This window comes from Anoplopoma fimbria, chromosome 1 (assembly GCF_027596085.1).
Source record: "Anoplopoma fimbria isolate UVic2021 breed Golden Eagle Sablefish chromosome 1, Afim_UVic_2022, whole genome shotgun sequence".
In the NCBI taxonomy this organism is placed as follows: Eukaryota; Metazoa; Chordata; class Actinopteri; order Perciformes; family Anoplopomatidae; genus Anoplopoma; species Anoplopoma fimbria.
In genome coordinates this window covers 20491971-20508116 of record NC_072449.1, presented here as the reverse complement: position 1 = coordinate 20508116, position 16146 = coordinate 20491971, and the positions used below count along the sequence as shown (strand labels likewise).

General features: G+C 38.9%; 1 protein-coding gene across 1 annotated transcript in view; it reads right to left on the bottom strand.

The window, feature by feature from the left end:
- Window positions 1-362: 362 nt before the first annotated feature.
- The window catches only part of ppm1lb (protein phosphatase, Mg2+/Mn2+ dependent, 1Lb), a 41454-nt gene continuing 25670 nt past the window's right edge, over window positions 363-16146 (bottom strand). The window contains exons 2-4 of the mRNA XM_054597704.1: window positions 12540-12756; window positions 4936-5097; window positions 363-2609 (exon numbers count right to left, since the gene is read on the bottom strand). Coding sequence (XP_054453679.1) covers window positions 2269-2609; window positions 4936-5097; window positions 12540-12756 — 720 coding nt within the window. The 3' untranslated portion in view covers window positions 363-2268. The remainder of the gene's footprint in view (window positions 2610-4935; window positions 5098-12539; window positions 12757-16146) is intronic.

The following is a 16146-nucleotide window of genomic DNA, read 5'->3' as shown; positions in this document are numbered from 1 at the left end:
CTCACAATTAATATAATAACAATAAATATAATAGTATATATTTTTCTAATGCTGGCTGAGTTCTGATTTGTTTGCCCTAGTTATTACTGTATGACCACTAGACATTGTAACATTTCTTGGTATATGACAGTAGTTTTTGTAGCTATTCTGTTTTCTTATATGGGATTCTGACAATTGAATAACTTATATATCATAAAACTTGGATTGGTCAGGGAATAATAGAATAATAGTAAATGTGGACTGACTATCCTCTTCTTTAAGTCTGTGTTGTTGTCTCTAAGCCATTTATGAATGAGTTGCTTTTGATGTATTTTCTCTAAAAAATTAAAAAAAATCACAGACACAGAGAAAATTGTAATTTATCATTTTAATGTTACCTTTTTGATTTACATTTTTAAATTTCTGAATCATTTTTTTATTTTTTAAAGTTTATTAAAATCAACAAAACCAAGTACAAATGCCACATAAACACTCTGCAAGATACATTATCAAGGGAGAATGTGTGAACTGAAAAAGCACAAACAAACAGTTTTTATCTGATATATATCTCTGAAGTTAAACAATCCAGGAACAGGCGCATTACTTTCTTCATTGCTGTGTAAACAGGGGATGGGTCATAATAACATGAGGACAGTATGTACATTCATCTTACAATTTCATGTCTCTTGGAGACATTTCTTTCAACAATGCTATTCTATATGCGAGTTAACAAGGTCTGACACCGAGGTCGTGCAGAGTGCATGGCATGATCGACTGCATTACATGAAAAACCGACAAGTAGTTTTTGCAGCAGACTTCATTACAGGTAATTAATAGTTAAGAAAATAAGGCAAAATAATGTGTTTCATTCGTCGTTACATTTTGAGTTACAGATCAGGGAAATGTGATATGTTTCAGGACGGAGATGACATGGCATTAACAGAAGACATTGTAACAGTTAGTTGTCAATTTCAGTACATTTATATCTTGTGCAGATTGTTGTCAATGATAATGTAAGAAAAGTCTGAAAAAGGAAGAGCAAGTCAATGTGTTAAAAATAAGCCTATTAAAAGGTTTGTGAATCTTACATGGTAATCTTAATTCCTAAATAATAATAAAAGTATAACTGCAAATTATCATATTTGATAACTCAATTATAACTTTTTTCTTACGAGTTTAAATTAACAGTCAGTTATTATATTATCAGATGGCATGTGACAAACTTAGTGATATTATAATAAGCAGTTAAAAGTCACAATGAGATGTTACAACAATATCACCACAAGGTATTGCTTTAAAAAAGTTGTAAGCTATGTTGCATTATCCAACAGTTATCATCAGTAGTTGAATGGATTCTGATAAGGTTCCAGATCAAAAAAGAGCCTCAGCTTGAAAAATCTTTAACTTTATCAACAATAAAAACAGAAAAAGACTATCTGCACAGAAACTAACAGCAATCATTTAAAATAAGCCAAGACATTCGAGATCTAAACTTGTAAAATTGGGCAACTCCAGACAAAACACTTAATTCATCCATACATCAGGAGTTTCAATGTGCAGCAAGTGTGATATGACCATTGTAATTGGTTATATTGCTGTACAATATGAATGGTGATATTTGAACAAGCATATGCATAATACCATTTGTGTTGTTTATGTATAAAGGGAATAATTTCATATTTGCACCAAGATGTGTATCTGATCCAGGAAAAAATAACCATTTCAGTGCAGTCACTCAATAAATGTCAATTCACAAATAAATGATGTGGAAACACGGTCAGAAAAAAAAAATAGAATGGTCAAATAGACATTGAGTTAAAGGCATCACCTTTGAAATAATGTGGAAGTGAAACTCCATGCTAGCTTGTACACTGTAAATTATTGTCTTGATAATGAATTGGTTGGTAACGTGACATCTATCACTGTTTCTCCTCTCAGCTACACACACGCACACACCCACACCCACGCACACACATGACTCAGACATACCAACAGCTTCACAAAGCTAAATCTGTTAATTTGCAATACTGTGATCCTGTCCCCACTTGTACTACTATTACGGTGTCTTAAACCATTAAAGAAAGATGTTTTCCTAAAAGTGTCACTTTTTCAGCAGTAAAAGTTAAGGTGGGTGGTTTTATGCACTGAAGGTTAAACGTATGTAGAAGTGATAGAAATAGTTGTCGCTCATGAAGTGGGGACCTCAGTTTTTAAATCTTTCATCAAGCCTACTTTATTGGTACTTATATTCAAACATAATATAGATACTGTGTGTGGTAGAAGGGTGGTCTACTGTTCGCCGGCCTTGCCTTTAAACTTGACCACCATGACAGTGATGTTGTCAGGGCAACCACGATAGAACGACTGGAGGACTATGCTCTTAGCGCCAAAATGAGGCTCGCCTAGTCGTTCCCTGATGAAGCGAACCGCTTCCTCGTTGCTGAAGGTGTCCCACAGGCCGTCCGACGCCAGGATCATGAACTCTGGCTGCAGCTTGTTCAGGTCAAACGACATGATGTCAGGATCAGGAATGACCACGTTGAGGTTCTTCAGGGGGTAGTCGCCCAGAGAACGGGACATAGCCAAGATGCCCTGGACACGCCACGAGCCGTTGAAGCTGATGAACCCACCTGAGAAGGAAGGTAAAAGGGAAATGGTTGGAAAGTGATATAAAAAAAAAAAAGAGTAGGAAGTGAAAAACAAGCGGGAGTGGGGGGCGTTAGAAAAAATGCAAGGAAGTGAGGAGGATACAGGAACACAAAGATTAGAGGAAAAGGAGAGAAAGGAGAGAAACAGATGTTTTCCATTCAACCGACATCAAACCATAAGATAAAAGATTATTTTTGTTCTTCTGAACCAACTTGCAGAATGTCTAGTGGTTACTATCAACTATGAGACTGCAGTGTTCACATCAAAGTGCAAAAACAATATGGATCAGTGCCATTGGTATGTTTTTACTCAGTGCTCACCGTTCATGCTCATGGAACGGAATTATTTATGTTGGATACATTTCAACTCATGTCACATCCTGCAAGTACAGCTGTGTGTCCTCTATGGCTTCAACAGATTTGCAAGCAGGGAATTGTCCTGGAAATGATAAGATGAAGACTTCCATACTAGGTCAGGATGCCTCCCTAGTTTCTATCGAGCAAGACCCTTGCCAGGAATTTAACCATGCTGAAGTTGAGAGTTCAGGCTATGAAAAATCCCATTATGTGTAACTTTCTATTTCTATTATTAGATAAGAAAAATAACCAAATCTCCGGAAAAAGCTGAGGACATGATCTATTTGTCCTCAATTGCTACTTGTTAGTCAATTGTATTTATTTGTCTTCTCATAACCAATGGCTTGTATCTATTTGAAATGATTTAATGCATTAATTAGTTTTATTTTCGTTCCTGTACAGTCAGCACTACGTTTATTGGAAATGCAACGTTTCAGTCAAAGGAATCCAACTAACTAAATATAAACAACATCATAATCTTACGAGAGCCACAGACGGAAATCACTCCAATAAGTCAAATCACAAACACATGACACAGTAAAACCATTAATCATTGATTAAAAAATCCCCAAAATTACACCAAATGTATCTTGTGATACACAGAATACAATAGTAAAAAGGATATATAAATTACAACAAAAAAAAGAAAACCCATATAGGATATTTTGGTCTTATAGTCCCATCTACAAACAGGAAATAATCTTCATAACCTTAAAAAAAAAAAAAAAGATATTGAAATTGTAAAGGTCAAATGAGGAAAGAAACAAGAACATAGAATATAAATTAACATTAAGTTAATATCAAGTAAATAGTCAATAGAGGTATTCAATATTACAAGGAAAATATTTTCTAAGAAACATTTTCACTGTATTCTGTGCCGCTAAAATAAATGAGTCTAATTTGGGTGATTTTTAAAATCAATTATTGATGTATTCGTGATTTGACTCCTCTGTAATTGGTTGTTGCAGTCTCTAGCATCAAGATGTATCTTTTTCATTCTTTTCTTTTTCTCTCTTCAGTGTACACATGGCACTTCATTTAGCATTTAGGAGTTACAACAGTTTAAAGGAAATTATGTTTCCCTCATTTAATATGTAAATGTATGTAGCAAGGTGTTCCAAGACTGTAATATTATCAGCTCTACCTGTGGAGCCTGTGGTGTAGGTATAAAGTTTCAATCATTAATTGCTCGAGTATATGTGTTTACAAGAATGTGTCATAGAGAAACCACCACCGTAACAAGATAATGCTACCACACCAGAGAGGAATACTGTACAAGCAGTTTTTATTAATATACCAGTGGTTCATATATGTGTGTGTGTGTGTGTGTGTGTGTGTGTGTGTGTGTGTGTGTGTGTGTGTGTGTGTGTGTGTGTGTGTGTGTGTGTATATAAATATATATTTAGACTCAATGATTTAACCATTAGTTTCCCACTCCCACTGAAGTGAAAACAGTAGGAAATCCTATGTAGTATCATAATTGCAAACATGTGACACGAATAAGTAAACAGCAACATAATGAAAACTAAATCTGTGAGTTTTTTTAGTACCCAGTCAGACCATTAGATGGAGATGGTGGGCTTTCCTGACAGTGACCACACTCACTGACTGATCTGGCAACCTGCCATCAAACTCAGCATAGAGAGTATCCAGATAGGGTGGGAGGGAGAATTATGCCTTCAAATACACCTTAAATACTGTGCACTGTCTGGCTGCATTTGATAACACGCTGCTTTAGAAGCAGATTGTGTTATCAGTCTCTAGGGTTTGATGTCAGCCTGAGACACAAGATGTGGAAAATGGGGATAATGGTGCTTTGCTTTGATCATAAGAAGACTATTTTTACACTTTCATGACAACAATCTGAGTTTTGATGTTCCCTGAAGTTTTAACTAAAGGCTTGTTCTGCCGCTCAGAATCAGTGGAGAAAAACTGCAGCTTTTTTTCTCACCAGCTTTCTTGATCCTCTTGCGTTCCTTGAGCTGGTAAGGTTTGTGGTCATGCGAAAGAGGAATGGCGTTGCCGTCTTTATCACAAAGAACTCCACGCGAGTCTCCGACGTTTGCCACCGTCAACTCCTTATCAGACAGCAGGGCCACCAGACACGTAGTGCCTGAAAGATGGACAAAGACCAAATGGAGCAGGTGAAGGAAGTACATCAGATCAGAATTAGAGTGGGTTATGTATAATTTCCTGCCAATATTGAAACATGGTACATTTATAGAAAGTATAACACAGAAACTATTCATGGATACAATAACAAGACAATAATATATGTTTTTAACATCCAGCAAATCAAAAACCTGACAAATCATAGAACAACATTAAGGATGGCTCACAGCTAGTCGCACTGTGCTTAAACTACTGATGTGCTAAATGCTAGCGTCAGCATGCTAACAGCTCATAATGACAATGCTAACATGTTGTGTTATCTTAACATGCTAACAATTGCTAATTAGCCCTAAACACAGACTACAGTTAAGGCTGATGTCTTCAGTTTTGCAGGTATTTGGTCATAAACCAAAAGGAGTGGCCAATTTAAACTGACCAGATCATGGCACTAGAGGAAACATCAGGGGAACACCAAAGTTATTACAATTCGTCCTGAGGGGGACATGAATGAACCAAATATCAAGGCAGTCCATGTAATTGTTGTCGAGAGATTTCACTCAAAACATCCAATGTTAACCTCATTGTAGCGCTAGAGGAACGGGCAGGGGATCACCAAGTCATTAGGGTTCATCCTCTGGGGTCCATCAATGTCTGTACAAAATTTCTGTGCAATCCATCGAATAATTGTTGAGATATTTCAGTCTGGACCAAATTGGTGGACCAACTGGCACCCTGATATTACCATTCATAGAGCCATGATGGCTAAAAGAATCCAATATTGCCATAAACCAGTCCTGCTAAGAAATTCTACTCATGGTATTTATTGTCATATCACCCAACCCTAAATATAGCAACATTAATTAAAAAATCAGTTATCTGAGGAGAACAATTGCCTACTTCCCTCCCGTACTACAGTGAAACACATGAATCATATGCAAACACGGCAAAAAGTCTTTGAAGTAACTTTTCTTCCTTGTTCCATACTCTGAAATGCTTTCATTTCTTCTCCTCCTTCCTCTCTTTGTTTAGCTTCCCAGTCAGGCAGAACAGAGTCTGGACCCAGAATCTGAGGCCTATTGTGTGAGATCCAAAGTCCTGTAGAGAAAGAACAGATCTGCCGGTTTGGCCATCTGCTCACACAGAGATAAGACAAAACTAGAGGAGGGGTGGGTAGCAGGTCTTTCTGGTCAGGACCACCCGGAGAGAGAGAGGGAGAGAGACGGTAAAAAAGAGGTAGAGGTACGACTCACAAAAAGCTGGTTTGAATGCCATTGCGTGTGGATGACCTACTAACTTTTGAGACTTCCCTAATCCCTTTAAATTTCCCACAGCTCGGTGTGATGTTGACTGTCTTGACAGTTTATGTCTCTGGCGGTTGGTGCTAAGCTGAATGAAATAAGTCCATCTCTCCCATGAATGGTCCTTCCATTCAGTTCAGTTACTCTGTGCTGCCCCTGATGCAGTCACAGTATGTGAGAAATGAGAAGGGAGGGGGTGGATGCAGATGAAATAAAGAGTAAGAGTTGAGGAGGTGTGCAGAGCTAGGAGAGAAGGGGGAGAGAAATGAGGAAAAAAGAGAAAAGAGATTACTTCTCAGCAGGACAATGATTTTATTACTCCCATTTATAGCTTTGGGTGAGAAAAAAGTGATAAGCAGGGGGAAAAAGAAGGAGACAGAAAATAACTTTGCAAGAGAGCACCAGCTGGAAGCGAGGCTCAGATGAATGAAGTGAATATTGATGCCACTTAATTGTAAATTACTTACTAAATCTTTAACACAGTTTTTCGAAAAATCCATTTCTATTAGTTACATCATTGTATGCATCCCTAATCCTGCAGCACGTGCCTATAGCTGCCGCTGCGCTGTGCCATGCTGTCCAGCTAATTATCCTTACCTCGTTCCTATGGCAATGGAGATAATGGACTGAGGTGCCTTGCCTGCACACCCTTCCCCAATTAGCCCAGCCATGCCAAGCACACGCTCAGCATTACCCATTAAAATGGCACCATGGCCTGCTTGCACCCTGTGCTCATGCTAATTATTGGCTTAGCTTGGCAAGGCACACCTTCAACAATCCAATAAGATTAACTTATCAGCCTTCCTCCAATTTGTATCATTGCACTGATTCAATCTTTCAGAGTTAGCAACAGCTCTGGAGAGTACAAGTGTCCATATAGCACCAGAATACGTCCCATGGATTTATGCTCTCAACCTAGCTGCTTGGCATTTAGGTGAAAAATGAAAGGCCAGATCGGCCACAAAACTCTACCTGCCCATTTGTCCACGCACATCAAGATTGTTTTCCCCTTAAGAGCCATCCTGTCTTACCTGACCTCCTTGGACTGTTAACATTTATAGCAATGCTATTTTTAGCATTTAGCAGTGAATAAAGCATTTTTAACTGCTTTATAAAGTCTCTGCAGTGCTCTTGATTTGCAAACTATATGACACTATGAAGCTTTGACTGTCTCTGCTTTCTATAATGTATCATTCTTTTCTATCCTAAATAACTAGCTGCCCCGGGGCCAGCCTCAGCCTTTTGAAGCCTTATGTGAGTTTGCTTTGGGCTCCTGTGTACATTTGAACCAATTATTCATCCAGAGTGTTTCTTGTTCCCTTTACAATTCTTATGATACAATTATCTTTTTTTAATTTATTTTTTTATCATAAACTTCAGTGGCATTCTGGCCTATAGATGTAAGTATCTCTTCTAATTATCCACGGAAGCTATAGCAACCTTGTGGTTCAGGAAGCGATTTAAAAGATTAATCAGCCAATTAAGCATTGCACTCGTATAACATTGTTGGACTCCTGATGGACAGTTTTAAAAAAGTATCAAAGTTGATAAAGCAGAGCCAGATATTGTCAAAACTTGGTGCCACATTACCCACAATTCAACCCGACCACTGACCGTTCAGTGAGAGATTCAGGTGCATTATGCTAGTAGCGGCAGATGGAGATCACTTCTTTATAAGTGCACGCCACAGAAACTTTTACTCTTCAAGTCGAAACAAACGCTGCCCCCTTCGCTTTACAACTTATTTCACGTATTCAAAAGTCCCCAAGACCTATAGTTCAGCAGAGTTCCCCTTTAAGATAATCAAATTCCTTCCTTCTCACACAACCAAATGGGTGCAGAAACATAAAAGAACTCTGGAGTCCTTACACACTTAAACAACTTATAACACAACATCAAAACTTGCAAAAGCTGGAGATGATAGATAATTCATCACAATGAAAAACTTTGCCATCTAATGGCCCTGCTGTCATGCAGTGAGCAAGAACTATGACAATAACTGTCATATATATTGGATGCCAGAGCCAAAGTCAAAATGTTTAATCAACATTAAGTTCATGTCCCCAGGCTACACATTTCCCAGTTAACTTTTGTCTATACTGCACATTAATAAACCTTTAAAATGGGAAATCATTTTTTATCTTTTTGCTTATTCTTTAATTTAACTGAACTTCATTTCAGGAAGAATTTTGTCTTTTTGTATCCTGCAGACACTCTGTTCTGTTATGTTGTCTTTCTGTATGTCCACAGTTTGTCAAGTGTTGCCAAAGGCTGTAGCATTTGGGAACTTATTCTGTAGAGCAGGACCGAAAATACAGGCAAGGCAAATTGTTATTGATTGCCATCAACTATATAAAGTTTGATCAATTTTCAATCCTTAATCATACATCAACACATCCTTTATTTATTTTAACACTACAGCTTAAAAAAATGCCAGACTGGAATTTATTCTTTAACACATAGCGCTGTGAGCGAGCAAACCACAGACGCCACTACACACACAAATAAACAACAGAAAGCAGGCTTAATTATTGATATCCATACACTTTACACAACACAGATTCAGAACATCGTGTTTGGCCTTATTATGATCAAAAATCATGGTAGAATCACAACTTCCCACTCAATTTTATCAATCCCTCAGCTCCACGAGAACCTGTAGGTCCATTTTTATCAAGTTACTGAAGCCTCAGTGTAGCTTTATTTCCAAAGGCTTCTATTCAGATCTGTTCACTACTGTAGCATGAATCTGATAAATGGTGTAAGTTAAGAATTGTTCTGACCTGTCCATAGTTACTATAGTGATAAACAACTAAAGTCAGAAAAAATACCTCACAATAACATTCACAGTGAACATAACTGGGGGCTATAAGACTGGTACTGGCGTCATTATTTGTTGCCACAACAGTCCAAATTGCGTTGCTCGCATAACAACAAACAAAGTGAACTAAAGGATGAAACTCTGAAGAGTTTGAACAAACCCCTGCAAACATACTTGTTGTGAACAAACATTAAGTAAGGGGAATGGAATGTAGAGCGTTTCTTAAAGTAATGAGACGCTTCAAAGAGAAAAATAACAGTCCCAAAAAAAAGATTCAAACATTTGGAGTCAGAGCAGAAAAATGAAATGACTCATAGCTTTAACAGAAAACCACGACGTCAACATTCTGCTAAAAATAATCATAACCGCAAACGAATGCAAAGCTGAGAAAAGAAAAAAGTAAATGGAGAGTTTTGAGAACAATTATATTGTCTCTAGCACTTTAGGAGAGCCTGATAAACAATTCTACCTACTAAAGAAGCAGTAAGTTATTATAGCACTATATTGTATAAAGAAACATATTTTTGCAATAAAATATCAATTCTGCTTTCTGGGAGTTCAGCCTTTTGCCTTTTTTTAAGACACTAAAATTATTCCAAGTGTGTCCATGTTGCTTGCTATACGTGAGAAGAGGGCTCATTCTCTACGCATTCACTGTTTTATATCACCTGTCCATAAAACATTATTTTATAATACAGTGAATAAATACATGTGGAAAAACTTTTTGTATTTTTCCATATTGTGTGTATTTTATAAGATAGATGATGAAAATGCTTTGTTCCCCTAAAAAAATCCTGCAATATTAACCATTCCTATTGCTCAATAATGCTACTTGTATCAATCACTACTGAGTATTGACTATGCACTACTAGACACTGTTCTGTGCTTGCGTGGGTGCAAACGTGTGCCGAGAGACATGCCACACGGCTACATAAAAGGTTAGTACTAACAGAATACCAAAGCGCATTATGGAGACTGTTTCCATAATAGACCAAGCTCCTGGACATTCCATCAAAGTCCCATCTCTCTTATCTTTCTTTCAAGCTCTTTTGTTGGCTGATAAACAACAGAGGGATGAATGAACAGGGCGATAAATCTGATACGCCGTTGTCCTGGGGACTGGGAGCTCGATTGAGAGCGAGTCTCTCCATTTTCCCCTCTCTCTTCCTCCCCTGCCAGCTTAATTAAGGCCCTGATTGCGACAGAAAGTGGGGAGCTGTGCACCCTAAATGATGCGATTGTTAAATCAGATACAAGGACAAGAATGTACAACAATTACCTGATCAGCAGATCCCCTCCTGAGACGCTGACAAGAAAGATTGGACAAATACTGCAGCAAATTCAATCCCCGACTGTCTAATGCTTAGATGTTACAAAGCAGGAGCATTTTCATTGTAATCGAGCTTTACTGTTAAAGTGTCTATAAGCTCAGTGTCAGGCACTGATAGAAATATAGTCTGATAAGGAAAAGATATGGACACTTTGGAGCATGGATGCAAAAGGCCACATAGCTTCAAAACAGAAATAGGCAGAGGGATCAGGAGGGGACATTTACACCGCTCAGAAAGAATATAATCGTATGAAGAAGTTGAGAGCAGGTGATTGTAAGAAAAGGGGCAATGCATCTAGCTGCATATAACCTTCTCTGTTCGGTAATAATGAACAATCGCCTCCAGACTGGAGGCTCCAGGTCTTGAGATTCTAATTCTTCACTTTAACAATCAGCGTATCATATGGCCGATCTTTCTCTAGAGGATGTGAGTCCTTCACAATGGCCCTTTCATACCAAAGACCCCCACACCAAATTACATGTGGGTCACATGTCAGCTCTCTATGCAGGCCGTCTGGTTACACTGTTCAATGTTTTTAGTTGTGCCGCTGTATAACATTGTTACTATAATCTATAGGTGCGATGGGAAAACGTTGAAGCTAAAACCAGAATTTCCCTTTAAAGAATGACAACATTATACATGTCTGTCATTAGATTCTCTGTAAAAACCAAAACCTCTTCACTGCGTCTCCATTTATCCATCGTTAAATCAGCTTCACTCTCAGCTGAGAGGGTCGGTTCAATCAGAGGCACCGGAAGGAAACAGGACTTTCCCACAGGAACGCTGGATCCTGAGGTTGCAGCATGTCACCACACTAAGTCCATGTAATCGTCTTATAATCCGTATTTCAACTCTCTCTCCTGCATGATCAATAAGCCAATAACGTTTCTGCCGTGGAATAAAAAAAAAAAATTGATCCCCCTTGAGGATAGATGTTGAATTAACATGTGGATGAGAAAGCACACGCAACTCATTACTCTGTTGCAACTACCTTACGGTAATGACTCTGTCATGTTTACAAGACAGATTATAAACATGTTTTATCTTTATCATAATCTATTCTTAGATACAGTCTACGGTGATAATCTTAAAAAACAAAGGCAGTTATGGAATAAACAAATGTGTTGATGATTGAAGCCTAATTGTCTCTAAATTGCATTGTATGACTCTGCTCTGGGATTTTTTGTTCTCTCACCTAAAGGTTTGTTTTTGTTCATTCAGATCAGACTTTTTCATCACCCTTTGTATCCATGTTTTCATCCTCATCACGCTTTGAACGCCCCGCTCTCCGTTTGTCCCTTTCCTGTCTTCCTTATTGCCCACTCTTCATTTTGCCTCTTGCACACATCTCTCGTCCCTCTCTACTGTATAGCTCTCACCAGCAAAATGTCCTCCTTCCCTCTGACCCTTCCACTACCGCTTTCCATCCATCACCCTCCCTCTCTTGCGTCACCCCTCCCTATTTTCCTCTCCCCAGAGATAATTACTACAAGCCTTGTGAAGATCAGCTTGTATTTAAACAGCTGAATAAGCACAGCCTGGGGGTGCTGACAGTCACTATTCAACAATAGTCAAGTGAAACAGTGGAGCAGAAAATAATAGTTTGGGTGAAGCTCTATAGGGCACATTTATAAACAGCGCTCTGCACTAGCTGCCGCTTTTATTATTGTCCCCCCAGTAATGAGCATCACTTGTGGTTAAAATCTATCTGTATGTGGCCTCTGCCCTCTATTGTGGCCACACATTCAAGCTGATGTACTGCATGCAAACATTTAGGTCGCTGCAAATTAATGAACCAGTGTTTCGAGACAAACAAAACCACTGTTGGGAAAAATATCCCCAAATTGTCGTACATGCAAGAACTTGCACACATTTTTGCATGGATACATTTGAGTATATCATAGTTATGTGTACGTGCTTTTTACAGTTTGGGGGGGATCGAAGCTTTTGTGGTGTAAAACAAACTCATACACAAACACACGCACACACACACCTGCTTCATTGTAAGTGGCAGAGAGCTTTTCCAGCATTTCTCTGTCCAAAGTCAGGATCTGCTGCTCCAGGATAGAAGGATAGGACAGGCCGCCTCTCTCCTTTTTTTCGACTTTCTCCTTGTCTTTTTCTCTGTCTCGCTCTCTCTCCCGTTCGTAGGTCAGTAGCTGCTGGCGGAGCGCCTCAGCCAGGTGGGCCTTGGCAAAGTCAGCAGCAGCCTGAGAGCAGAGGAGGACAGAAGAGGAGTTATTGGGCCGCAGATAAAAACCAGTTTGGTCGAAAACAGTACGAGACATGTTACTAAATCTATTCTGACCTTCACATTGATGAGTGTGGTTTTCTTTTTAAGCTGACCTTGTTCAAGCGGTATATTAATTCAAACTAAAAAAAATATATGAGAATTTGCTGCCTTTATCTATTTGATGTAATTGTAAATTGAATATGTTTTGCTATTGGACTGTTGTTTCTTTTTACATTTTATAGACTATACAATAATTCAGTGTTTCAATGAAAACAATTGGTAGTTGCAGCCCTAATGCTGATGCCATATCCATATGCATAGATGAGGAGTAGAACTATAGACAACCTGAAACCAGTAAATGTTCTGTTGATCAACTAATCATTTAAGGCCAGCAGAGGTGTATTGCAAACCTGATGGCAAATAATCAGGTTGAAAAGGAGTGATTCTTCTGGGATAGAAGCCATAAAAACACAATAGAACATTACTGATACAGAATATGCATGTTGTAACATAGTGTCCATTGATTCAGAAAAAAAAAAATCTAAACTTTTTTAGTGCAATTTAATACACTCACAGTATATTTGGCAAGGCGCTTAAACATCAGGTTAGAGTTGCAGTAACCTGATTGCCCTTTCTTTCTTGCCAAAGCAGATGAATCACAGATAAACAGAGATGAAGAAAGCAAAGGTTCATTGCCAATCAAACACACACAAGCTCACACTTACTCCCCGCTGTGGGATAGAGCTGAGCCAGAGAAACTGTATCTCCACCTCTATCCATTTCACTCTACGGATAACACCAACTAAATCTTTTCTCACACATCCCCACCGGTGCTTCCGAGCAAATAATGCCTCCCTCCGCTGGCGCTGTGCCAATCAGGGAAGACAAGCCGGTCCAAGGTCGCAAAGTTCAAAAAAGTTTCAAGTACAAATGTCAGATAATATTCTGCTGACATGCCACTCATCTGCAGCATTTATACAGCTCATATTTCATAACTTGTTTGGATAAGGTCTAACTAGCCTGCAGTAGTTAAAAAGCAGTGGATTAAGAAAAAAGAATGAGCCAGTTGAGACTGCAGAAGAGAGATGGTTTTACATTTCCTGCCACTTAATATGATGATTGAGGTCATATGATAGAGACCCAAAGATGAACCCTATGTCCCAAGTGCTCACACACTGTCCCTATTTAGCTATCTTTTCTATCTATACCTTCATCTCTTTGCCTCTCTCTCTCTCCCTCTACATCTCATTCTGCTCTAGGAAATTACTTTCAAGAACCCAGATAACCCTGCATCCTCTGCTTCTTCTCCACACATGAAAACAACTCATCTACTCCTATTTCTTTTCAGTGTTATTGAAGCTTTTCATCTGCAGGGATCCGTCACACTTCCCCCCCCATCTCTTCCAATGAAATCCAAATGCTTTCCAATTTTCCATTTCTCAAAGTCCCTTCTCTCTGCTTCCATGGCAATGTTCAGTCCAAAATCACCATGGATCCTTCTGACACACTCCTCTCTCTTGACTGAAGACAATCACAGTTGACATACCTTCATCCTGTGGTAACCATGCAGAAAGCGGGACTCATATACTGAGTTTGAAGGTCATAAATAGAACAAGAAGACTTTTGTCTGCTTGGGTTATTGCTGGGACAATTACGGATGCAGTTTAATTGTCTGCCTGTCAGTCCTTCACAAGGCACTGAGTTCACAAAGCCTCCTTCCAGCTACATTCCTTTTGACCATTTGATTGCCATCAATCTTTGTGACTGCAGGTGTGTTCGACTTTGCAGAGACAACCTTGACAGAATGGGAAGTGGAGGCTAAGTCTTGGTTATCTGACAATCTAACCTGCTGGCTAACCCGATCGACACATCAAACACCTGGCTGCAGCCTCTGTGCCAGTTTAGAGGATGAAAAGAAGGAAGGATGGATGAGTGAGGGATAGAAGGGGATGAAGACTATGGGATAAGGGGATGAAGACAAGATGGCAAGGATCAAGCATAGTAATACGGGAGGGAACAAAATGAGTGATTGGCACAGGAGCACAATGGAGGAATGCAGGAGGAGCTAAAGAGATGAGAGAGCAGAACCCAAATAGAATAGAGTGATTCCTGCCAAATGAGACACAGACAGTAATAAAAGCAGCAGATGTCAAGAACTAAAATTATTTACTTGCCAATGCACAGCAGTGGAGAAAGTACAAATGTGAAAGAGGGTGAAAGAAAGACAAACAAAAGTTATGTCTACATTCAGTGTTAGTCCCCAAAACACACTGTGTCTGAATCCTTGAGATTTGAGATACGTGTTGAATGCAATTGCAAAGCCTTTTTATTTATTTGTTTAAATCATCTTTTCATCTTCTTTCCTGCCTTTGTTGGTGCAATGCTTCATTTGTTGGTTGATCAGCAAAATAGGGTGGGACCAACAGCACGATGTGAATTGCGCTCCCTGTGCTTTATTGTGCAAACTTGTTCATAGTGCAAACGAAAACGGGGACCTAAATGTAAAAACAATGTTTCATAGCTCCTAGTTGTCAGAACTCAACAGTTCACATTAAACTACTGTATAACCACAAATAAGTCTCCCCCCAAAAAAATGAGTGAGAGACATATGTTTTGTATGTTCACTTTAAGCCATATTGCAAGATGACTAACTGGATATCTGATGGTTGTAGGTCACTTAGCTTCTCCATGCTCCACAATATTCACCAGATACAGAAGTTGGTAGCTTTTGTCTGTCTGCTGTTTTGTGAGGCACTTTGGAGCTTTTACACTGAAAATGTCTTTCCGCTGCAGTTGAAAATGCAGCCGATGAGAGAGAGTTGAGAATTGATCAAAAACGTAAAGTAATTTGACAGTTGATATGTAACTTAATACAATTTTAGAAAATAAAACTATAATAATGTTGAATAATGCCAATGTTTTTGCATTTTGCATTTACTTAAACAACTTATATATTATCAAATTTGTCAATTTTCTCTGCATCAACTCATTGATTTAAAACCTTATTTCAGAAGAGAAAGGTATTATTGTGACTCCCAGTCCCATCACAGGAGAGTTGGCTCAGAGTGTAATCAGTCGTGGCTATGCAGAGCGTCACATTGGGCTCTCCTTCACACCACACTTCACTTGCACTGCACATACGGGCACAAAGGCCTGTATGCACATACAATAAGTACACAACCCACACACATACACAAACACCTTCCTATCTCAACAAATCCACCTACAGACTTTTCACCCATTCTATCATCTAGCCAAATGCTCCCTCCTGCCTGCTCACTGTGAGTCACTCAGATGGACAGCCCAACAGAAATAGTCAGGCCTTTTAAACACTTCCATCAATCACATCGCCAGGCCGGCAGAAATG